General features: G+C 33.6%; 4 protein-coding genes, 1 long non-coding RNA gene and 1 other non-coding gene across 6 annotated transcripts; 3 read left to right on the forward strand and 3 right to left on the reverse strand.

The window, feature by feature from the left end:
- The first annotated feature begins 5,079 nt into the window (after window positions 1-5,079).
- On the forward strand, window positions 5,080-5,870 carry LOC125820816 (uncharacterized). Its single transcript, XM_049500254.1, has 3 exons — window positions 5,080-5,420; window positions 5,506-5,691; window positions 5,768-5,870. Exons 1-3 carry the CDS (start codon window positions 5,080-5,082, stop codon window positions 5,868-5,870), a joined length of 630 nt encoding a protein of 209 aa, XP_049356211.1.
- A 3,347-nt stretch (window positions 5,871-9,217) lies between these two features.
- LOC125820692 (MAR-binding filament-like protein 1) lies at window positions 9,218-14,634 on the forward strand. Its single transcript, XM_049500112.1, has 4 exons — window positions 9,218-9,509; window positions 11,916-11,950; window positions 12,071-12,208; window positions 12,618-14,634. The coding sequence occupies exons 1-4, from the start codon at window positions 9,254-9,256 to the stop codon at window positions 14,343-14,345; spliced, it is 2,157 nt and encodes a 718-aa protein (XP_049356069.1). The 5' UTR covers window positions 9,218-9,253; the 3' UTR covers window positions 14,346-14,634.
- Window positions 9,876-10,573, reverse strand: LOC125820693 (uncharacterized). Its single transcript, XR_007442545.1, has 3 exons — window positions 10,443-10,573; window positions 10,220-10,386; window positions 9,876-10,003 (listed from the first exon to the last, which is right to left on the reverse strand). It is a non-coding gene; the product is annotated as an uncharacterized LOC125820693 (long non-coding RNA).
- Window positions 14,635-14,688: 54 nt separating the features above from the next.
- Window positions 14,689-14,762, reverse strand: TRNAR-UCG (transfer RNA arginine (anticodon UCG)). Its single transcript has one exon. It is a non-coding gene; the product is annotated as a tRNA-Arg (tRNA).
- A 599-nt stretch (window positions 14,763-15,361) lies between these two features.
- On the forward strand, window positions 15,362-18,829 carry LOC125820579 (uncharacterized). Its single transcript, XM_049499983.1, has 4 exons — window positions 15,362-15,872; window positions 16,676-16,902; window positions 17,828-17,927; window positions 18,287-18,829. Exons 1-3 carry the CDS (start codon window positions 15,649-15,651, stop codon window positions 17,902-17,904), a joined length of 528 nt encoding a protein of 175 aa, XP_049355940.1. The 5' UTR covers window positions 15,362-15,648; the 3' UTR covers window positions 17,905-17,927; window positions 18,287-18,829.
- Window positions 18,828-24,033, reverse strand: LOC125820551 (probable sulfate transporter 3.4). The gene is made up of 12 exons (XM_049499952.1): window positions 23,652-24,033; window positions 21,876-22,083; window positions 21,101-21,272; window positions 20,944-21,009; window positions 20,750-20,863; window positions 20,541-20,657; window positions 20,310-20,436; window positions 19,892-20,178; window positions 19,601-19,791; window positions 19,433-19,518; window positions 19,259-19,335; window positions 18,828-19,169 (listed from the first exon to the last, which is right to left on the reverse strand). Exons 1-12 carry the CDS (start codon window positions 24,031-24,033, stop codon window positions 19,002-19,004), a joined length of 1,995 nt encoding a protein of 664 aa, XP_049355909.1. The 3' UTR covers window positions 18,828-19,001.
- Between the last annotated feature and the right edge of the window lie 568 nt (window positions 24,034-24,601).

The raw sequence follows: 24,601 nt of genomic DNA on the forward strand, positions 1-24,601 counted from the left end.
GTTCGATTTGAGTATTTATCGATCGAATTGATCTACATGCTTCAAAGTGATAAAACACATATGCTAATAAATGAAAGTATTTTAAAAATAGATTTACATGATTGAAAATAAATGACATGATTAAGGTGAAGTAACCATTTAGTTCATAGTCACTAAATGAACAACTCTAATTGTTAAAGGTCGTTAATAGTTAAAGGAAACAATAATATTTAAATTGTTAATGTTGAAGATGGAGGAAGCTGATGATTAAAACATGTCAAAGGAACAAGTCCAACGAAGCTAACTGACGTGTTTACAGCACACGAGTTTACAACACTACTGTAGAAGTAAAGTCACACTAGGATTAGATTACTTATATCGACTAGGCTGCTACTTATTGTACTAGCTGAAGTCGACTATGATTAGATTACGACTAGGATTATATTTCAAGTAGGATTAGACTATTTATAATTGTTTTATTATTATAGTAGTAACAAATATTGTAGTAGGACTCTAAGTATAGTTAACTTAGGACTCTACAATTGTCTCCTTATATAAAAAGTATGTACTCAACAATTTTATTAATCAATACAATCATTGTTTTCTCTAATCCTAGATGTGAGATTTTTACATAGTATCAGTGCTTAAAAACTTTCCCAAAAATTACACGATAAATTGCAATGGTCCCTTCTAACAATACTATGTCGATCTCCTCACTTCACCAACTCATTGCCGCTTGCGCCATTAAACTTAAGCCAACAAACAATCTCATATGGAGGACACAAATATCTCAATTGATTCAGGAGATGAAACTAACATATCTCATCACAAAGAATGAACTAACTAAAAGTAGTTGTTCCACTAGATAGGCTTCTAGGGAAGTTGCAGCGGTTGAGAAGGATGCAAAAGATAGTGGTACCTTTGATGATTGGAAGAAGAAAAATGTGTTACTAAGGAGTTGAATCTCAGTCACCTTGACCGAAGAAAGCATGTACCTAATTGTGGGCCGCTCAACTGCCAAGGAGATGTGGGAATGCTTGGAAAAAGCTTATCTTCAAGCAACAAAAGATAAAAAGTTTCAACTTAAACAACAACTACAAATTGTTGGGCTATGAACCAAAAAGACTGATGAATACATTAAGGAATTCAAAGGCATACGTGATGGCCTTGTAGCTATTCACAAACTTGTGGATGAAGATAACAAAGTAATTAATTTTGCAAGAGGTTTAGGTCTCAAATATAAGATCTTCAGGACTTTCATATTAGGTAAGACACCATATCAAACCCTTAATCAATTTGTTAATGCTCTCACGAGTTTTGATATAAGGGAAGATGAAGAAGAGGTGCCACAACAAAACCATAACATAGTATTATCTACTCAAGGAGGAGGAGGAAGATGAAACAACAACATCAACTCCAGAGAAACAGGTTTCACGGCTGTTGGACAAGGAACAGGTTCTCAGAACACTCAATATGGATCAGGTTCTCCAAATAATCAAAAGTTTCCCAAGTGGAAATAAGGAGAGAAATAGTATTGAGTCATGTCAAATCTGTGGTAGGAATTATCATATTGCGCTTAAGTGTTTTTACTAGTGGGACTACTCATATCAATCTGTAGATAAACTATCACAAGCAACGACTTAACATTATATTCATACCAAAGCATTGGCAAAACAAGTTTTTGATGGGTATTCAAAGCAAGCTAGGTTAACTGTTCCTCTACTCTCTAGTTTGAGGGGAAGTGTAGAAGATGAAGAAAGCTGATGATTGAAACATGTCAAAGGAACATGTCCAACGAAACTGACTGACGTGTTTACAACACTGTTGTAGAATTAGAGTCACACTAGGATTAAACTACTTATATATATCGACTAGGCCGCTACTTATTGTATTAGCTGAAGTCGACTAGGATTAGATTACGATTAGGATTATATTCCACCTAAGATTAGATTATTTATAATTGTTTTATTATTATAGTAGGACTCAAAGTATAATTAACTTATGACTCTACAATTGTCTCCCCATATAAGGAGTATGTACTCAATAATTTTATTCATCAATACAATTATTAATAATTTCTCTAATCCTAGACGTGAGAAGACACAAATAATTATTGACGTAATAACGACATAAAATTATCATTGGCATAACGACACGAGTAATCGTGGACATAATAACGACATTGGCATAATGTCATGAGTAATCGCGGACATATGTAACGACAAAAAATAATTGTTGACATAATTACCCCTAGGTCATAGTCGCTTAACTAACTAATCTAACGGTTAAATGTCGTTAGTAATTAAAGAAAACACTAGTAACTAAATTTTAGTCTACTTCAATCAGATTCTCAAATTGTTGATATAACTACACAAATAACTGTTGGCATAATAACGACATAAATTGATCATTGCATTATAACGTCATGAAATGATTGTTAACATAACGACACAAATAATCATTGACAAACGACACGAGTAATCATTAACATAGTAACACTGTAAATTGATCGTTGACATTGCAACGATAAAAGATGATCGTTGACACAATTACCATGAGTTCTTAATTAGTCACTTTACCAACTAATCTAATAGTTAAAGGTCATTAGTAATTAAATGAAATAATAATAATAATAACAACTAGGCTTAACAGTTAAAAGATCGTTAATAATTAAAGAAAACTATAATAACTAGGTTTTCTTCCAATTCGATCAGATTTTCAAATTATTGACATAACGACGCAAATAACTGTTGACATAAAATGATCATTGGCACTATAACATCATAAAATGATCATTGACATAACAATTTGAACAATCGATATAATAATTACGACGTAAATTAATCGTCGACATTGTAACTATAAAATTATTCATTGCTATAATTACGGCGAATTCTAAATTAGTCACTTAACGAATTAATCTAACTATTAAAGGTCGTGAGTAATTAAAGGAAACAATAGTACCTAGGTTTTCTTCCCGCTTTAAAATTTTAAATCATTGATATAACGTCGTGAATGATTGTTGGCTATCTTTTTTAATTAATTACGCCATACTAACTAATAACTACATAAATTATCAAACTAAAAACTCATATAGTTATAATTGTCCATAATATTGATCATCATAAACAAAGAAAATAGCTAGATATTTGTTATTTATAAAAAATGTTCTGCTTTCATAATTTTTAAGTCAGATGATATTTTAAACTTGAAACGGTCGATAGTTCCTAGGTAATAAAATAACAAAAGAGAATCAACTAATGAGGTTAAAAACGGGTGTTTCTGAGCAAATTTTGAAACCTTTCTCAACCAACTGATTTTGTTTTCTTCAAGTAACAACACATTTGATGTAACATACGTGTGACTAATTGCACAAATCATGCTTACCTTTTTTTAAAAAAAAATAAAAGAATAAAAGTATTCACCCAATCTCGACAAATAATGCATTTTGTTAATAGTAATTCAATTTTCATCCAATGTAAATTCATTTGATTTTTTATATTTAAATACTGAAACTAATTTTTCAAAAAAAAAAAACGAAAAATAACAATTTATCGTCATTAAAATGTTATATGCACTCAACGTCATTAAAATGTTATATACATTCAAAAGCGTGACATAGTTCAGTAACAATTACTTGTTACTCGTGTTATATATGAATTTATGGAGAAATAGATGTTTTTTTAAAAAAAATAAAATAATATCTTCTTTTTTGATAAAATATTCCTTTTTTTTTACCTCATTATTTTTGATGTATAGCTAGCTTCCAAATGACAGGTGTATTCTGTGAATTTGTAATGAGTAGTTTTCTGTTGTTTTGTGAGTGTGTTTAGTATTTATTAAGGTGCTAACCCAAGGCAATATTGCTCATTAGGCACGTAGCAAAAAAGAGAGCTATTTATTTTACTAATATAAAACTCTCTCTTTTTCTCAAAAAATGATGAACAATCAACTCACCTTTTGGTATGGCTTCCAGTTTTTCATTCATTCAAGTTGTTTATTAGTAGTATTCTTTTTAATTAATACAAACTTACGTTGAAAGCTGCATTTATTTTTTTACATTTTCTTACTAAAAGAATGTTAGTGCTAAAAAACATTCTTGCAGGGAACTTTCAGACTTCCATGGTTCTACTTTTGTGAAGTCCAAGTTTATTCCAAGTCTGCCTGGTAATTTTCTACAAAAAAAAAATATAAATTAATTAGTAGCCAAATTTTCTTGATTCACACACATGAAAATGGATGTTTTTTTAAGTAGCCAAACAATAAAAATCTATCATTAATAACAAGGTTTTATCAAAAGATCATGTTATGCTACGGGCAATTGATTTTGTAGCTAAATCATTTTTTTAATATATGTTTTCAAAGTTTTTTATGTCTTTATTTTACGTTTTGCAAACCAAATCTTTTGTGCTTTGATGTGCACAACAGCACAAGTACTTCTCGAGCTTTAATTAGTGTTATTTGATCTCTCTCTTTTTTCTTATCTTTTCAATTTTGTAACTGAAGCAAACTTGTTACAATTCAGTGAATCTTTTTGTTTTGGTATATAGAATTTTAAGGGTGTGTTAGATACAAATGAAAATATTTTTCAATTTTTCGTTACTCAAATTTTTTGATAAACATTTTCTTTTTTAGAAAAACAATTTTTTTTAAGGTGAAAAAAATAACTTCTCTACTAATAAAACAAATCTTCATAACTGACGTATATCATCTTTTTCCTACCTGCCATCCCGTCTCCACCATCCCACCCCATAGCTCTCATCCCCACCACCCTACACACTACCTTCACCCTTGAGCACCCCCCGCCCCACCCCCGTAGCTTCCATCTCCATTACCCCACACCTTACCTTCCACCCTCTACATTCATAGGGTTTCGCGTACCAAACAAAAGATCCACATTAAGAAAATCAGTGGAAAACAATTTTTTTTCGTACCAAACACATCATAAACTCATGTTTTTTTCTTCTTTTGGTTGCATTTTTGTTGTGTTACCCCTTCTCATGGATTGTTTATATGTATGTATAATCATGATGATAATAAAACTTGTATATATGAATTTTGTGTGACAGATGGTCTAAGGTTGGACTCTCATACATCTTCATGGAAAATTCAGCTGAGCAAAAGGCAGAAACTATAAAAAGGTTCATTGATACTACAGTGAATGTGGGGAGAAAAGAAATTCTAGATGGGTTTAGGGCACGATCACGTGTCGTAATTGAGAAAGAAGTTGCTGCTACTACAAGCTTGACTCATGGTTTTATTAACTCTCTGCAACCTTGTCTTTTGGCTTCCTCCAAACCCTTACCAACTATGAGTTTGACTCCCTTTGCTAAGTGCGTCAATCATGGTCATGCCGCCTACATTTCACTTGAAGATGTTCAAAATTCTGAGAACTACACTCGCCTTGTGATTCATTCTCCTAGATACCGAGTTATTCATCGGTAGAAATTTACTGGATATCTGTCTATTTTAATACTATATATCTCGATCTCTTTCTGATACTCTGAATATATTATATAAATACAGGTACATGGACTGTGAGTTGGAGTTTCAGGAGGATGTTGAAACTCTTTGTAATACTCTTCGTCAAAGAGCAGAACAACAAAATCATGTGCATTTGCTGGGATATAAGGAAAAATATTTGCAGCGCGAAATACGGAGATGCAAAATCTGCAAAAAGAGCCTAGAGCATGAAGAAATCTTCTTCCACAGGCAATATATATATACATGCATATAAATTTATATATTGAATCATAATAATAAATACTATATGTTTGTAGTTGAGCAGAGATACGGAGTTTTGTAGCTCCGAATGTAGATCTAATGATGTGGTGCCTTACTTTGAACAGCGGGTGCCGGTGCAAGGAAGAATGATGAGAGCTCGGAAGTGAAAGTGGAGTTTTACATTATATTGGGGATAGCCGTTGATCAGCTTATAGACATTCATGTCCTTTTTTTTTTCTTTTTTTTTTTAATGTTAATTTAAGTTATGTAATGTTAGTTAAGAAGAAGAACATCTAGTCTGCCTAAAAGGGTCACTGCATGCATGTTTAATTTTTGCAGTTGATCAATATATGTTCTTCTCGTTTATTTCCAATTCCGTTCAGTTTGTATGAAAACTTGGTTTGTTATGTCTATTAAGTACTTTTTTAATTGCTTGAATCCTTTCATTGAATGCAACATATAAAGGCCATTGATAGTCAACGGTATTGTGCAGGAGCTAGCAAAGTAATTAATAAACTTCTTTTTAGAACCACAACTCAGTGAAGTAGGCGACAACTGCTATTAGGGTCTGTCTTAAGGCATTGGCTCTCTAAAAAAAGGATTTCCTATCGTTGCATGACGATAAATTAGGGATTTATAACATTGTTTGTTTAAATTGAAATAGGTACATTCATATATACGGAAGGAGATGACAATATACACTAGTTGTAATAAAGAAGTTAGAACAAAGTTTTTTAACCCTAAGAACCAAGTTCAAAACATTTTCCTCGGAGAAATAGGACTATTTTTCTTTTTAAGAAAAAAAATAAAAATCAATTATAATAAATATTTTGTTGTACCTTAAAAAAATTCCAATTAAGATCAAGTAAACGCCAACATAAATGACCTCAATAAAGATGTTTTCTTACCCAATTTAATTTAATCTTTTTGTTGTCCAATTTCAGCTCTAAAAAAAAATAAAACGGAAAAATAGGGAATCGCTTAAATTTTTTTAATTTATTTTTTAATAAGAAAAACTCATTTGAGACTTAATGGTGTGGAACACATATGGTATTTTTGTTACTTCTTTTAAGTGAGCCATTTTAGATCGAGTATTGTCAGTTGATCTAGAAGTGCTTAATTTGTACAACAAAATTACTCCAAACCTAAGGGACCATTTGATTAAAAAGGATGAATATAAATTAGAGTACTTAAGATGATTTTAGTTTGTCACAATTTTTACAAGTTAAACAATTAAAGGTATATCTACTACATATGTGAATCATGTGATCTCACGAGAGAATTAGGCGGATATATATTGAATTAGATTTTAAAAATTTATTGGACTAAAAATTTTGAATCAAATTTTAAGAATTTATCTTTAAAAATAATAATTCAAATTTTCAAAAACTGGTTCAGATAGTTGATTGGAGAAATTACATTTGATTTTTCCTCACAAAAAATCAAATATTTTTTAAATTAAAATGTATCTTTCAAACACATTAAATATTAAAAACATACTTAATTTTTATATTTCAATTTTTAACTTCAAATTATATAATCAAAACTACTTATTAAATGTCGACAACGACATTATCATGCATTTGATTATTTAGGCTCATGTCGAAAATGGCTTAGATTCGAAAGAGGAAAAAATGATAAGGTTATGGATAAAGGTGCTCCCACTGTCATTTGGCATATATTCATCAAAATGACACATGGTCTTCATTACGTGGATTGAATGTAAAATTATGTATGACATTATGCTTTCTAAATTTTAGCCCTAATTAGCATATAGCTCTATTATAGTCTAGGAGAAAATATGCACTAAATATTACCATTAAAAAATATACTCTCTCCGTCCCATTTTATGTGGCAACATTTGACCGGGCACGGAGTTTAAGAAATAAATGAAGACTTTGAAATGTTTACCAAATTGCCCTTTAAAAAGTAGACTCACTTTTCTCTCTCCTCATAAATGTATTGGAGTATTATTTTAAGATTAAGTGGGACCAATAAAGGTAAAAAAGGAATTGTACATTCAAATACTTTCCATATAAGGAAATGTGACATTCTTTTTGGGACTGACCAAAAAGGAAATGTTGCCACATAAAATGGGACGGAGGGAGTATATTATTTGACTCTCGAAATTCAAATCACTATATTATTATGCGAGTGATATCATACATCTAGCATCTAATCTATAAAAATTGTAGTGGAGTAATAAGTATCTTTTAGCCATGAAACCTAATAGGGCTATAAAGTCACGTTTACTAGTGAACATTTTACCCAACCAAAAAAATGCAAAACTATCTAGCCGAAGAAAATCTAAATTTAATTAATTACTCTCAATTAGAGCTGTCAAAATGGGTTTAGCCCATGGGGCCGGCCCAACCCTACCCGTTATTGGGGTAGGGTTGAGATAAGATTTTTCAAGCCCGTTTAAAATTAGGGCTTATAAGTTCGACCCATATAAACCCTTGGCCCTTGAGGCTTGATCGGGGCTAGGACGGGGTTGGCCCATGGGCCAAAACTTTTTATTTAAGAGTAATTTACAATAATCTCACTAGTATATAATCTAATTATTTGAATACACGCTAGGTTGTAATATTATAAATCTTCGTACCCAGATAGTATCTCGAAATACATGGACTCAAAATTGGGTTAATTTGTTCTAGATACACTCTATCCAAGTAGATTTGCATGTGTCTAGGATACATATACAAATCTCGCGCCCTCGGCTCCCTCCTATCTTGCTTGTCACTCTCTTATCTCACTCGTATATCCAGTATGCGAGATACATGCTAATTACACTAGATTTTTGTTAGTATTATTGAAACAGCATCATTGTTTGTCATATTTGATTTGAAAATCTTTTCATTTTTTGATGTTATAGAATTATAAGTTTGAAAAGAAAAAAAATTTAAAAAGAAAAACAGAAGGGCTAGCCCGCCCTAGCCCTCGGCCCTTCTAGGGTTGGGTTGGGTTGAGCATTTTCAAGCCCTACCAAATGAAGGGCCAGCCCACCCTAGCCCTTCAAATTGCTTGGCACTCGAGGCTTGGGCCCAGTGGAGCTGGGATGACCGTTTTTGATAGCTCTACTCTCAATATGAATATCGAATACTTGATTGAAATCAATAAAAATCATCACATTTCTCTATTTTTTTTTCTTTAAAAAATAATTAAAATCCATTTGTACCCAAAATCTACCCACTCAATTAATCCCATAGCTCATCTTTACGATGGAAATATATTTGACCTAAATTTTCGCATTATTAGTAAATTCAATTCCATCTTATAATCTCTACCCGAATTTTACCTACCCCAAATTGTAAATTTTTATCTGATTATGCATAATTATAAATCTAAATTTGGAGGGAGTACAAAGAGTTTAAAATACTGAAATCTCCCGAAGTAGAAGGAGTTGGGACAATTAGAAGCAAGGGTAATCTGGTCCTCAAAATTTTTAATTTTAGTACTAACATATAAGAGCAATCACTGGCCTCTGAAAATCTGTTTCTTTTTATCACTTTTTGTGAGTTGAAATCAAGAGAAATCTACTAACTTAATAATGGCAACTTCTTGTTTTCCTCATTCTCCATTTTCTGCTTCATCTACTTCATTATGTTCTTCCCAATTTACACCTTTGCTTTCTTGCCCAATAAATGCCCAAAGATGTAGAAAGAAGAGGCCGGTTATGGCAAGTTTGCACTCGGAAAATCAAAAGGAAAGTGATTTCTGCAACAGAAGAACGGTTCTTTTTGTGGGTTTCTCAGTTCTTCCACTTCTCAATTTGAGGGCAAGAGCTCTCGAAGGCTTGTCAACAGGTTAATCATTCTTGCCCCTTTGCTTTGAGTTGAAAGAATCAAAAGAGTTCTCCGTTTCTTTAAGTAGTAATGTGTTATTAAATTGGTAGAATCAATGAATTTCTTGAAGTAATTGCATTGTGATTTATAGGGTTCGAGTTAATGACAAAATATTTTTTAGCAAAGGCACAATGTGTTTAGTTAATAGAATCCATTGAATATGATAAAAGCTAGGTATGGCTTAAATGTTAAGCAGTACGAATTTCTTGAATTAATTCACGGTAGTTAGCAATAGATTCTTATTTAAGGATTTACCTTCATGACAGTTCAAATTAATGACAAGATAATATAGCAAAGGTGTTCTCCATTTCTTTCAAGTCAAAATGTGTTTAGTTAATAGAATCGATGATTATGATTAAGGCTAGGTCCATTTAAGTGGCTTAAATGTTAAGCAGTACGAATTTCTTCAACTATTGCACTATAGTTAACAATGGATTCTTATTTTAGGGATTTACCTTTGTTGTCATTTACTCTTTTTCTATCTGTGATGTTTCGAATTAATGACAAGATGATTTAGCGAAGGTGTTCTCCGTTTCTTTTAAGTCAAAATGTGTTTAGTTAATAGAATGGATGAATATGATTAAGGCTGTGTCGGTTTAAATGTTAAGCAGTACGAATTTCTTCAACTATTGCACTATAGTTAGCAATGGATTCTTATTTTAGGGATTTACCTTTGTTGTCATTTACTCTTTTTCTATCCGTGATGTTTCAAATTAATGACAAGATGATTTAGCAAAGGGTTCTTACTTTCTTTTAGTTGCCATGTGTTTAGTCTGTAGAATCCATGAATATGATGAAAGCTAGGTCCATTTCAGTGACTTCATGGTAACCAATACGACTTTCTTGAAGTAATTCACTGTAGTTAACAATATATTATTAATTTTAGGGATTTACCTTCATTGCCATTTATTCTTTTTTCTGTCAGTTGAGATGCTTCAAATTAATGATAACAAAATTTGGCGATTCTTTAGGTAGATCTAATGTATGGTAGTCTGCTGCTGATTTGTCACTTAAAATGGTTGCATTTGTTTCAAGTGCTTATTTTCTTGGCTGAAAAACAGCAGTTTTCAGTTAAGAGTCATGTTAGGTTTTGAACTTCTTATTGCTGGAACTAATGTATGTTAACAGTTGGCAAATTTAAGGGTTGTCCCCGATATATAGTCTTGGGCGATTCTTAGGTAGATCTAAGGTATGGTAGTCTGCTGATTTGGCACTTAAAATGGTTGCAGTAATTTCAAGTGCTTATTTTCTTGTTTCATTGGCTGAAAAACAGCAGTTTTCAGTTCGAGTCATGTGAGGTTTTGAACTTATTATTATCACTGGAACTAAAGTACGTCAACAGTTGACAGACTTAAGGGTTATGCCCAATATATTATCTTGCCTCTGAAAGGTATTTGAGAAGAATGTTGTTTAAGATATTCTGGAATCGACAATGGTTTCCTAACCTAAGTGTCCAAGTTTAGGCATTCTAAATAGTATATAGTCATTACACTTGTTTCCTAAATAGCATTTTCCTTTCAGATTTGGATTAGATATCTCCCGTTTTCCCCTTTATTAATAAGATTACTTCTGGGAGGCACAAGTGCTTGCTGTCCAATTTTTTTCTTCCTTCATGTGCAAATTAATGCTTACAGTTCAAAAAAAGCCATTAATAATTGCTTCTAGTTAAATCTAAGAGTACTGAGATTATCAATGATGTCCCTGCCAATAAATTCTGTTTCTAATTTTCTTAGAAACTTTTCCCCGCTTATGAATCTATGAGTCTATTCCATCATTCTTTTGTCAGTACTCTTCTTATTGTTTCACTCGATCCTGATTGCTATTTCACGAGAGAGAGAGAAAGGAAGGAAAAAAGGGAGGATGAGAGTGCAAGTTAACTGCATCTGGATAAGAAGAGTGGGGTCCTGTGTGTGATAACGTTTTTCACCTTGGCTGTCATGGTGAAAGTATACACTTCTAAATGTTGCAGTGAGGAGATGGTAATGTAGCATAAGAAAATGCTTCTGAATGTTGCGGTGAGGAGATGTAAACGTAGCATAAGGAAGTACATATTCATATCAGAGACAGAGATAACATTGCTTCTTTCCATAGTTATTCACTACTGGGCTTATTTATCAGAAGTGAGTGCATTTTATCTCTTTTGCTTTGTATTTTGTTGTTCTGGTAAATGACTAGTAATAAATAGCATAATTTTCCTGATGATTAACTGGAATGACTTACATTTTGTTATTTGTGATTGTGGTCAATATCTGAAAGGTTTTTCCAGATACTGCGAACTAGTTAGTACTTAGATTAGTGAAGAGTTTATACCCCTATAACCTCTGAAACCTTTCCCAGTGTGACTAACTCTGCTCTCATACTATACAGATTCTCAAGGGCAGCCGCAGAAAGAGGAAACAGAGGTCTGAATTTATACCTAGTATTTCCTTGAAAAATGATTGAGACAATAAATTCTGGTATACTTGCATTTCTACATTCTCCTCAGCTTTATATGCTCTCAGTCAATACTTTCTTGTAACCAGCAAACAATCCAAGGAAGTGCAGGGATTCCCTTCGTTTCTCTACTTAATGGACTTGGTGTTGTTGGTTCAGGCGTGCTTGGTTCTCTTTATGCCTTGGCTCGAAATGAGAAGGCAGTTTCAGATGCAACCATTGAATCTGTAAGCTCTCTATATCTTTTGTCAGTTGTAATCTTACCGACATTGCTTATCTATTGCATGATGCAATTGTTGCACCTAAAGGTACAAAATATTCTTAGCAACATTTTTATTAGAGACATTTCTTAGTACAATATATTTTTAGCAACGTTTTTCTCAGTAGAGACTGCAGAATATAGTTATTTTAAGGTGGGGTGGGGGTGCGGGTGCGGGTGCAAGCTTGTCTGAATTAGTCACCATTTGGCCTGAATTTGTTTCAAACAATTTAAACATAAAACACCTGCAAGTGATCTTTACATGCTTAGACTATTAGCTTAAAGTTCATTTCAAATTGTAAGATTATAGGCAGAAAGACTTAGTTTTAGTTTCTTGGGTTGCTTTTACTAATTAAGATCTGCTTTCGTGTACTCAGATGAAAAATAAGCTGAAGGACAAGGAAGATGCATTTGTTTCAATGAAGAAGCAACTTGAGTCTGAATTGCTGAACGAAAGGGAAGATCGAAATAAGCTAATTAGGCGAGAAGGTGAAGAGCGGCAAGCTCTGGTTAATCAGTTTAAATCGGCGAAGACTGCAGTAATAAGTCTTGGTCAGGAGCTGCAAAACAAAAAAAAAATTGCTGAAGGGCTCAAATTTGAGATCAAGGACCTTCAAAATGACCTCATGCATACGAAGGAGGATAAGAAGAAATTGCAGGAAGAGCTTAAAGAGAAGCTTGATTTGATACAAGTTCTTGAAGAAAAGATTACTTTGCTCACTACAGAGATCAAAGATAAAGAGGTGAGTCTTCGGAGTAGCACCTCTAAACTAACTGAAAAAGAATCGGAGGTAAATAGTTTGAGCTCTATGTATCAGCAATCCCAGGATCAGCTGATGAATTTGACTTCAGAAATCGAAGAACTTAAAGATGAAATCCAGAAAAGAGAGAGAGAACTGGAGTTGAAATGTGTATCAGAAGACAACCTGAATGTGCAATTAAATTCTTTGCTCCTTGAGAGAGATGAATCTAAAAAAGAGCTTCATGCTACTCAAAAGGAATACAGTGAATTCAAGTCCAATTCTGATGAGAAGGTGGCTTCAGATGCGAAGCTGTTGGGGGAACAAGAGAAGAGACTACACCAGCTTGAGGAACAACTCGGCACTGCCTTAAGTGAAGCAAGTAAAAATGAAGTGCTAATTGCTGATCTGACTCGAGAAAAAGAAAACCTTAGGAGAATGATGGATGCTGAGCTGGACAATGTAAACAAGTTGAAGGAAGAGATTGAAGTCACTCAGGAAAGTCTTGAGAATTCACAAAGTGAAGTTTCTGATATAACAGTACAACTAGAGCAGTCGAGGGATCTTTGCTCCAAACTTGAAGCTGAGGTTTCTAAACTTCAGATGGAATTGGAGGAAACAAGGACATCATTACAGAGGAACATTGATGAGACAAAACAAGGTGCAGAGCTCTTAGCTACTGAGCTGACCTCTACTAGGGAGCTTCTAAAGAAAACAAATGAAGAAATGCACACTATGTCAGATGAACTAGCAGCTGTTTCTGAAAATCGTGATAACTTACAGACAGAGCTAGTTGATGTCTATAAGAAAGCAGAACATGCTGCTAATGAACTGAAACAAGAAAAGAGCATTGTTGCAACACTGGAAGAAGAGTTAAAATTTCTGGAGTCTCAAATTACACGAGAGAAAGAGTTACGAAAGAGTCTGGAAGACGAGTTAGAAAAGGCTACAGAATCTCTTGACGAGATTAACCGAAATGTGTTGGCACTTGCAGAGGAGCTGGAGCTTGCTACTTCTCGTAATTCTAGCCTCGAAGACGAGAGAGAAGTTCTCCAACAGTCTGTTTCTGAGCAGAAGCAAATTTCACAAGAAGCCCAAGAAAATTTGGAAGATGCCCATAGCCTGGTGATGAAACTTGGCAAGGAACGCGAAAGTCTTGAGAAGAGAGCAAAGAAATTGGAAGATGAAATGGCAGCAGCAAAAGGTGAGATTTTGCGGCTACGGAGCCAAATAAACTCCGTAAAAGTTCCAGTGGAGAATAAGGAAAAAGTTGAAGCTGGGGAAAAGGAAAAGGTAAAGGCAACAGTAACAGCAAAGAAAACTACCAGGAGGAGGAAGACTGCTGCTAAGCAAGAGGAGTCATAGTTGGCTGTTTCTGAATGACATAATCTTCTTAATTTTTTGTCCCTGACTCATTTGTTTGCGATATTAATAGAGAGGCCGGAATTAGGACATTGCCATTTGAACAAGCTGTATTGTGACTTTGAGTGTACATTTCCAGGGGAGAAGTTGCTGAAACAAATGGCTCATCTCTTGATGTTCAGTCAATGTTGCAGCTTTCATGCACGAAATTTGGAATGAATTGTATTGTAACAAAATGTAAAGCACTTTATCAGTGCCATGTTATCAGTAATAAAAATGAAAATGTAGCTGATACCACCATCTTTCCTTACAAAAAGTGGAAAACACAATAATCAGCTAAAAGTGTCGACCACAGTGGGAGTCGAACCCACGACCTTTTGATCCGAAGTCAAACGCGCTAATCCACTGCGCTATGCGGTCTCACATGTTGGTATATATCCAACTCTTTATTTACAGCAACAATAGCAATACAAAATTCTGGAGAAGTTTCTACAAAATAAATTTATTTGGATTAGATGTCTTTAATACAATTACCAACCCTTTTGCTTTGCAGACCTAACAATCAAATATTCATGTTCGTAATTCCAATTAAAAGAATGAGGAAATTGCGGCCTTTTTAGTGAAATATCAACTGCTGTTTTTTTGGTGCATAACAGCCATGTACTGTTATAAAAATCTCAAACTGTGTTCATTTGATATTTTGAGCATATCGGGAGTTCTAGAGATCGGAATGGAGTGATTCTTATGGGTTTCGGGTTCAAAAATTTCAACATCGAAAAGTCTATAGGCCAATGAAGCCGTAAAATATGTGTCATTTTTCACTTTTTTTGTTTCAAATTATATGAATTTTATCTATGAAAACAGAAATAATGTATGCATACATTTCACATTTGTCAAATCTCCTTAATATGTTGTTGTATTATTATGGAAAAAAATTACTCATTTATAATATTTTTCAAATATTTGAATTTTAAATATTTAATTTATTTTAACTTTAAAAATGTAAAAATAAAATAAAACAAAATGTTATGTGGTTGTGACGATGCTTTTACAAAGAAAAAGAGTTTAGGTGGAGACCGGAGACGATTGCCACCGAACTCATCCTTGTTATGCTCTTTTTTCAGATTCAGAATTTTGATCTTACTTTCCATCAGCTCAATTTCTCAGATTTCCGCCGAAATTAGGGTTTCTGATTATAGTGCTGTTAAATTATTCTTTGCTTTGAATTTACTCAATCAATTGATTGTTTGTTCGGTGCAATTTTTAGAGGAATTGGAATTATTGGTGAAAGAGGATCGAAAAAGTCATGTTCTATGGAACGGCAGTGTGGGATCCATGGCTTATTGTTGCGCAGATTGTGTGTTTTCAATGTCTATACTATTTGACGCTGGGGATATTCATGACAATTCTTGTTGGAACTCGTGTTTCTCGAATTAGTCTTGTATATTTCTTTGATTATGCTACTGTTACTGCTTCCACCGTCACTGGATGGTGCGTCATTGCCTCATTTATTCTCAGTTCACTTGCAGGGTGAGATTTCTGCTTTTTTTTTCCTTCTTTTGTGTCTTCTCCATAAAGTTGAAGCTTTTGTTTTAGCAAGTTCTTTGCTTTTTTCTTTTTTTTTTGGATCTAAATTAATGTTGGGACAATATTCTTAATGCTGGGCATAGATGCATAGTTAAGAAAATAACTAAGTAGAAATGATTGTTTAGCTCCATAAATCCACCTTCCCATGACCCAAGCTGGAACAAAAGAAGAATCTGAATTGGGAAGACTTCCCTGCTGAAAATCATATATTGTCATCTTTGACTGTGTCTTCTATTACTGATTGAAAGCAGTCTTAACTTTTTTTGGGCATTGATATGTTTGGTGAGGTTCTCCATACATAATAAGTGTAGCAATGGGAGTTTAAAGAGATTGTCCATACATAATAATGTTTTCAGCAGTGTGAGTTTAAAGAGATTGGATCAGTGTTTTACATCATATTAATATGATCATTGACGTTGAATTATTTAACTGGTTGAGTCGTTTTACAATATCTTCTATTCTTATGTTTGGTGGACTTAAGAGTTGGGGAAAAGATAAAAGAAACGGTGAAGAACTTACACTTGGGAAGTAAAGAAATTGGAGATGCAACCGTAAATATGCCAAAAAAGGAGTGGACAATGATATGGAAATAATACTTTTTATCTTTCTAATTTGTACTTCCATTTTGACTTTTTATGCGCATGCTAGTTGCCGCTGAGAAAATCTATATTCTGTGAACGACTTCCTAACTTTCCAATAAATCTGGTTCAACATGCATAATTGAATATTTTTGTTGCAATATGCAGAGCTGCCTTTTTGCTTTATCTGATTGAGAGGGCAAAGAAGTGCTTAGATTTTTCAGCAACACTCTACATCGTCCATCTTTTAATATGTATTGTCTATGGAGGTTGGCCTTCTTCAATAACGTGGTGGGTTGTGAATGTTACCGGGCTTGCAGTGATGGCATTGTTAGGTGAATACTTGTGCATAAGACGTGAATTACGCGAAATTCCAATTTCAAAATTTCGATCAAGTAAGCTCCTTTTCCTCCATTTTGAATAATTTCTGACTGAGAAAGCTTTCTCCCATTATATCATCTCTCCATATCATTGCCCTGAACACTATCAGTTTGTTCTGGCATCTTTCAACTCTACACACTATTTTGTCTTTTCTTTAGGATCCTGATTATTGCTGCTTCTTTGATTATGATGCTAACTACTGTTGTTTCTCTTTTAGTTTTGGATCATTTATTTGTATTCTAAAGTTGAAGTGCTTGAGATATCTATGCTTTAGCTATTGGATCTCACTAGAGGTTATTAACACCTCATTTTTCTTTTCCATTGCACAGACTATAGAGTATGAAGATCTTTGTCAATCTCTTCTACTATATTAGTAGACTTTGTGAAACTTCTTTCATGGGTGCTTACTGCTTAGACTGTAGCTTGTCATTTTATAGGCTAAAAATGAGATAGCATGTATGATTTATGAACATCTTGTGCTTCTCTCTGTTATTTGGGTACAAATATGTGATGCACTAGATTTGCCAATAAATTAGAGCAATAGTTGCAGTAATAAACTTGTTAATTGATAGAAAGGCAGAAAGAAGAAGGGGAGGTGAGGTGAGGCGAAGTAGAAGAAAGTGGTGCTGTTGATGGATACTGGCATACTGCTAGTTTGGCATAAATTACATAGAGCAATTAACATGTGCTTTTAACAACACTGGATAATTCTGTTTTCAGCTTGAATAGGGTCAGGTCGGGTTTTATCCCACTTCCCAAAAGCAGTGTATATATTTTTAGCATTTGTCATAATGGTGCAACAGTGAGCTTCAGAAAACAGAATAAGAATATTAGCTGCCATTTGTTGTAGTTCTCCTTCGACTTTATTGTAGTTATCTGTTAGGCTTGTTCATAGAAAATCTCAATTTGAACTGAGAGAATCTAAATTATGATTGGCAGGGTCAGTCAGTGAGGATAAGGCAAACGAAGACATGGATGAGCAAATCCCTTTGTATCGTGTGGACAATATGGCTTGAAAGAAATCGTAGGTGCTTTAAGGGTAGGGAGGAAACATTGGTTTTGTAAAATAATAGATTTATTCAGCATCTTAAGATTTGGTGTAATGCCTTTTTTGATGCTATGCTGGAATTCTCCTCCAGATATAAGGGATCTAGTTCCAGTAACTAATTGTTTGTACTAATCTGCTGTATCATCTTGGTACTGTTTTTTATGAAATAAAATTACCTTTACTTGTCAAAAAAAGAAAATCTTAATTTGACAACTAGTCATCACACATATCAGAAGAGTGACTCACCACTATATGCCTCTAGTATATTATGATTTTTTTGCATCTATTGGAAGTTCAAATGACATATGGTCTGGACAAAAACTAAATAGGGTCCTGATTAAAATGTGTAGATGTTTGAGTGAGTTGAAGTGCAACAGCAAGAACAATTGTCTTACTGATTCTGTGATGGTGCTCACAAGTCTCTCTTCTGATCTGACATCTAAAGCTTCATAGAGGAGATTTATTTCTTTTGCTGGCAGCAAAGTCATGTCGATTGTCTTTGAAGATCGAAGAACAGAACAGGAAACATGCTAAGCAGAGCTGTGCTTAGACATTTTATGTACAACTTGAGGAGATTTAGAATGACGTAACAAATTCTAATGGGACGACAGTGTTTGGCAAGGTATATGTAGATTTTAAGCATTCATAAAGCATTTTGTTATTCGAAGACTTTTTAATCTGAAATTGCATGATAAGTCTTGCAGTCAATGTTCTTCTGATGCTGTAATTGAAAATTGTTTGATGCCACACCTAGGTTAGACATTGATGAAGGGCAGTGAAGAGTAATCTGCTGATTAATATTTAATAGTAGTTTTTAGTTTCTTCTTATTTTTCCAGACAAGTAAAAATAATTGTTATTCTCAAAACAGAAAAAAAGATAGATAGTGGTTTCCTAAATTATTATATACAAACAAGGGTTGCATTCATGGATATGCTTTCTCTCATCCTAGATAAAGATAATATACATCAAAATTCTCTTCTTAGAAGAGCTTAGAACACAAATCAATTCCTCCCAAAACTTCAGTTTATTAATCCTTCTTCTTCTCTCCATCCATAGTACAAATCTCATATAGTTAGTGGTTGAGCTGGCCCCTTTTCAGGTTTCCAAGAAGACGAAATATCGTCCACAGCTTCAGAAACTGTTAGATATAATCCGTCTAACCCAAAAGCCTCAAGAGCATTCGAGTTAAACAGCTTTTCCATAACGTTTCCAACTGGATTTGCCAGCACAAGCTGCAACAGTAGACAATTAAAAGCATAAACAATCAACAAAAGAAAGAAACCGTGAAAACAAAAGCTTGACAGATGAAAGATTTTTTTACCTTAAGTGATCTTTTCTCAAGTATTCTTCTAAGTTCACATATTGTATCAATGCCACTAGTATCTATAGCTGTCACAGCTGCAGAAAGAAACCCCCAAATTTTTTGTTACTAGACATGTTAGATTACTCGCGAAAGAAAACATGACAGAAGATATGTTCTGTTTTTCGAACCAACCTGTCATGTCAAGAATTACACATTTGATTGGTGGTTCTTGGTTGGCTTTGATCCTGTCTTCCTCTTCTCGAATCCATCTCAATGTCCTGTAGTTGTATTAGTTGCTAACTTTTGGTTGATACGACTCTAATGTAAAAAATATTCAACAACTTTGAAGGTTAAACTTACCTTTCATGTAGGTAGGTAGAATTTGCAAAGTAGAAAGGAGCCTCAACAGCTATGATAAGGAAAGAAGGAATCCTAACAGCAGTGGTGTATCTGCTTAGGCTTTGAAATGAACGAGTACTCGAAATGTAGCCCAGGACATTAGTATTTGGCCTTGTAACATGTAATAGGATCTTGAAAACTGAAATACCGACCTGAAGTGTTTTCATGAACAAAAATTATAGTACATTATTAGATATGAGAAGTTAGAAACGTCGAGGTAGGGATTGAGATTTATGAGGAGAAGCTGCTTACTGCTATGAGTAGGCCAATAGCCACTGAGATGAAAAGAACACCAAAAAAGGAAGACAAGCACGCGATGCAGTCTAGTTTGTCAACTTTCCATAAACGGAATGCACCTTGATAATCAATTAGCCCGATCACTGCTGTTATAATTATTGCTGCCAAGATGACGTTAGGGGTGTAATGGAACAACGGCATGAGAAACAGCAGGGTGATAAGCACAGTTGCTGCCATTACTATATTTGAAACAACAGATTTTCCTCCAGCATTGTAACTTACAGCAGATCGAGAAAATGACCCTGCAACATTGAATTTTAGTTCATTTCAGCTCAAGTAAGTTTTGTCTCGCCTATTTGACACCCTAAAGACAACTAAAACCCGTGATCTGTGAAAGCAAAATATGAAAAGAAGAATATTGCTTAGTTTGTACCTGTGGTGACAAAGCAGGAAGCACAGGAGCCAACTATGTTCATGAGTCCAATAGCAATCATTTCCTTGTTACCATCAACTTGGTAGTTCTCCATAGCAGCAAATGTCCTTCCTACTGCAATCCCTTCCTGCAGGGGTTATATAGGTCAGTTCACTAATCTCCGTGATGCATTTCTTTCTTTCTTTGACGATATAAAATGTTAGCAGTAGACAGTAGTTCGTTTTCACTTACTGTGAGCGCTAAGATTCCAGTTATAATGCCAACTCTGAGAGCAAGAGCCATAAAAGGGCCACCAAAATGTAACTTATTCACTGATGGTGGATTTATCCCCTTAGGCAAGTGTCCAATCTGCGCAACAAAATTAAGTATATTTAGTCTCATGCTCGCGTCTAAATTGAAAAAGGGATGGAAGTAGAAACGAAGCATGTAACATTACTCACAGTTGGAATCGCGTGTGTCTCATTTTTTATTAGGTAAACTATGACAGTTGAGAGAATAACTGATACTAATGGAGCTGCTGCGGAAACCCAGAAAAGTTTTGGATTTCTTGCACTCTGTTGTATGGAAGAACATTGTTTTAGAAGTGAACAATAAGATGCAACTTTCTCATTCACATAAGCCAAAAAACACTTACTATTTGCCTTGCAGTCAGCAGAAACATGAGGAAACAACCACCCATAACAACTGTTTGCCAAGTCCACTGCAAACAGATGTTGCAAAATAATCAATACACATATTTTTTGGGTCCTCGTGATATATGACTCAACGCATTATTGGAGGGGGGTTCTAACCTCATTTCTGTTTTCGAAAACCGAGGTCAAAACAGGTATTATTTCCATCTTGTTTGTAAAGTGGACTATCCCTAGCAATCCTTTCAGTTGTTGCAAAGAGACAATCACTGCTGCACCAGCCATGAACCCTAGTAGAGTAGCCTTCGACAGAAAATCAATGATGAATCCTAACCTGCAAGTTATCGAATGTTAAGTCCATTTCCATCTCAAAGAAAATCTAGAGAAATTTGCAATTTATATGACTTACTTTTCTTTCAATTCAGTCTCAACAAAATGACATATTTCTATATTTAGTAACAATTTAACTTCAAAATGCTCATTTTACCATTAATGAAATGATTTCTAACCACCCAAATATCTATGACTCATTTTAGATCACAGAATTCAAAAGACTTTCTTTCTTAAACTCTGTGTCAAGTCAAATTAACTCATATAAATTGAGACAGAAAAAGTATAAAAGAAAAAGAAAGAAAAACCATCTATCTTTTCAACAAGAAATATTTTAGACCTTTAAATTAAATACTCAAATCTCATATGAAGAAGTATTTTTTTACAACAACATAACCAATACTACCTACACTTGAAAACTCATTTTTTTTGTTGTGTGTATTTTCATTTATTTTTTGGCGGGAGAGGGAGAGATATTCGATTCGATCCTTCACCACAAGTGAAGGACGGAAGGCCTCAACCAACTGAGCAACCCTCACATTTCACGTATTTATATATGTTTAAGACCTCTTGACAATGGAAATAGTTAATGAAGATTGTAGTATACCTGAAAAAACCCATTGCAGCTTGCAAGCATCCTGCAATAAGAGTTGCTGTGAAAGCAAGTTGAAGATACAAAGCTGGCTCTTTGCTGTATGTAACTGCTTGGCTGAGCATGGTTCCCATCACAAGTGAGGCTATGGATACTGGTCCAACGGCTAAATGTCTTGAACTTCCCAAAATTGAATATATTAATGGGGGAACAAAGCTTGAATCTGTGTCACACAAAATTTATTAGTTTCATCATACATATATTAATCACTACACAATACAAGAAATGAGATTTTTTTTCATCACGACTTTACCTGACAATCGGCTTAGCGTCACAAAAACTAAGTTTCCTCGCTAGGGATATTCAAAATTTAATTCAACATTCGTACATAGTAAGTAATAGTTTTAGTAGCGACCATGCATTAGGGAATTACTTTACGTGACAATTCTTTGGTCGTCACAAAAAGTAAAGGTAGGTTCTCCACAAAATATTTAAATTTAATTTGTACAAAAAGTGACATTTTTACCTAGTAAATAATAGTTTTAATTGTACAAAAAGTGACATTTTTACCTAGTAAATAATAGTTTTAACGGCAAACATGTTTTAGAGGTAATTAGTAGGGGTGTGCATTATTCGGATTAAACCGAATAACCAAACCAAATCAAACCGAATTTTTATTTGGATTGGTTTTTTGGTTTTTCGGATTGGTTTTGGATTAATAAATTACTTTGTTTGGTTTTTTGGTTTGGTTTTGGATTTTAAAAATAAAAACCGAAAAAAACCGAATTATATATATATATATATATATATATAATGTTTAGGTTTAGAATTAAGTTGGAGTTAACCACTTTTGTCCTTTTTTGGTTATTGCCTTTCATGATGATTACGTTTATATTTTATGTTTGAATTACATCTATAATAGGTATACTTATAAGTAGTGTGTTTTAAGTTTTACTTATGATTTATATTAGAAAGTATATTTAAGGGATTAAATATTATTACTTTGGTTATATATATTATTAATTATTGACATAACCGAATAACCAAACCGAAAAAAACCGAACCGAATAGAGGAAAACCAAACCAAACCAAATTTATTTTGGATCGGATTGGGTTACATTTTTACAAAACCAAAAACCGAAAATCCAAACCGAATAGTGTAAAACCAAACCGAAAAACCGAATGCACACCCCTAGTAATTAGGGGAAAATAATAAGAACTTTTCATGACGACGAGTTTACGTGACAATTGTATTAGTTGTCACAAAAGTAAAGCAACATTTAACATGCTTTTTTTAGAAAAAAATAAACAATTTGTACTACACAGAGCGTCTAGCGATCTTTTATTAATAAAATCCTTACCATGAATAAGTACAAGAGAGGCTAGGCCTTGCCTTACCTTACCAATCCTAATGATATAACAAACCTCTACGTAACTATATAGTAAGTAATAATTTTAGCAGTGACCATGTGTTAGAAGAAATGAAATTTTTTCATTGATTGCCTTAAATCGTCACAAAAAGTATATATATATATTTTACCTATATACAAATGATAATTTTTCATGACCACTTTATGCAACAATTGCCTTAATATAAAGATTCCAAACAGAGAAAGGAGATTCAATATCTAATGCTGATACAGATATATAAAATGTAACATTTGACATATATACACCGTATAATTTTGTCAAGCAAAAAAAAAAAAAAAGATTGTTTTAGTGGCGAAAAAAATTTGGAGGGAAAAACAACAAAAAAAAAAAAAAAAAAAGAGGGATGGAAGTGGAACTTACATAACCCAATAATAGGTGGCAAATTAGCAAGTTTAGCATAACTGATTCCTTGAGGTATAGCAAGGCTAGCAATTGTAATGCCGGCAATAATATCAGATCTTAAAAGCATAAGATTATACTTAGGTCCCCATTCGAAAACAGGGAAGAAAAACTGTAAACCCAAAACAAATTTCCTCAACGTCGTTTGGTTCTTGAACCTGTGAAGTGGATCATCTGGGAAAAATATCTCCGACAATCTATGCCGGAGTTTTTGAAATGTCGTCCGGTGAGGCGGCAAACATACCTTATGTACACCGTTCGATTGCGAAGACGAAGACGAAGCCTCTGTTCCGTCATTTGTATTTCCAGATGAATCTTCCACTTTAATCGAATTCAAAGTCATTTTTTATTTGTTTTAATTTTAACGAATTTGGTTCAAGAACAATAAGTTGGGGAAAATGTGTATTGGGTTAGTTTTTCAGTTTTGGATCGGAGAAGAACGAATGAAAATTACTTGATCTGTGTTGATTTGAATGGAAATGAACACAATGCTCCTTTTTATAGGGGGAAGTTTAAAATATCCGTCCAACGCGCCTGTACATGTTATTTATTTAAAAAGAAAAATACTTTAAATGAATAAAAATGTGAAGTGGTGCTAGTAAGTAGTATAATATAACTTTGAGAGGTAAAGATTTTTTTTTTCTTTTTAAAAATATTGATATGAAATTCCATGAATAATGAGTTTATGATGGAAAAAATTAGTAATAGGCATGCTATTCTATTCTTACCCACTAAAGCATCATAATTTATTCATGGTAGAATACAAACACATGACGTTTTGTTTCGTAATATAATTTTTGTTTAAAATGTGAGTAAGTAGTGTAACAACTTTGAGAGGACAAGATTTTATTTTTTTAAGATATATTTTTCTTTATCACTTTTCCTCTTTATTAATAATTTAGAATTTTGGG

Source organism: Solanum verrucosum, unplaced genomic scaffold (genome assembly GCF_900185275.1).
Source record: "Solanum verrucosum unplaced genomic scaffold, falcon-dt-bn FXZP01000117.1, whole genome shotgun sequence".
In the NCBI taxonomy this organism is placed as follows: Eukaryota; Viridiplantae; Streptophyta; class Magnoliopsida; order Solanales; family Solanaceae; genus Solanum; species Solanum verrucosum.

Excerpts from the sequence above, each read along its gene's own strand:
- LOC125820692 (XM_049500112.1), top strand. The coding sequence starts at position 9,254 with ATGGCAACTTCTTGTTTTCCTCATTCTCCATTTTCTGCTTCATCTACT. Across the intron at positions 11,951-12,070 it reads CGCAGAAAGAGGAAACAGAG|CAAACAATCCAAGGAAGTGC; the intron begins GTCTGAATTTAT and ends TCTTGTAACCAG. Across the intron at positions 12,209-12,617 it reads CAGATGCAACCATTGAATCT|ATGAAAAATAAGCTGAAGGA; the intron begins GTAAGCTCTCTA and ends TCGTGTACTCAG.
- LOC125820551 (XM_049499952.1), bottom strand. The coding sequence starts at position 24,033 with ATGACTTTGAATTCGATTAAAGTGGAAGATTCATCTGGAAATACAAAT. Across the intron at positions 22,084-23,651 it reads GCCACCTATTATTGGGTTAT|ATTCAAGCTTTGTTCCCCCA; the intron begins GTAAGTTCCACT and ends TGTGTGACACAG. Across the intron at positions 19,792-19,891 it reads CTATTGGCCTACTCATAGCA|GTCGGTATTTCAGTTTTCAA; the intron begins GTAAGCAGCTTC and ends AAAACACTTCAG.
- LOC125820816 (XM_049500254.1), top strand. The coding sequence starts at position 5,080 with ATGGAAAATTCAGCTGAGCAAAAGGCAGAAACTATAAAAAGGTTCATT. Across the intron at positions 5,421-5,505 it reads AGATACCGAGTTATTCATCG|GTACATGGACTGTGAGTTGG; the intron begins GTAGAAATTTAC and ends ATATAAATACAG. Across the intron at positions 5,692-5,767 it reads GAAGAAATCTTCTTCCACAG|AGATACGGAGTTTTGTAGCT; the intron begins GCAATATATATA and ends GTAGTTGAGCAG.
- LOC125820579 (XM_049499983.1), top strand. The coding sequence starts at position 15,649 with ATGTTCTATGGAACGGCAGTGTGGGATCCATGGCTTATTGTTGCGCAG. Across the intron at positions 15,873-16,675 it reads ATTCTCAGTTCACTTGCAGG|AGCTGCCTTTTTGCTTTATC; the intron begins GTGAGATTTCTG and ends TGCAATATGCAG. Across the intron at positions 16,903-17,827 it reads AATTTCAAAATTTCGATCAA|GGTCAGTCAGTGAGGATAAG; the intron begins GTAAGCTCCTTT and ends TATGATTGGCAG.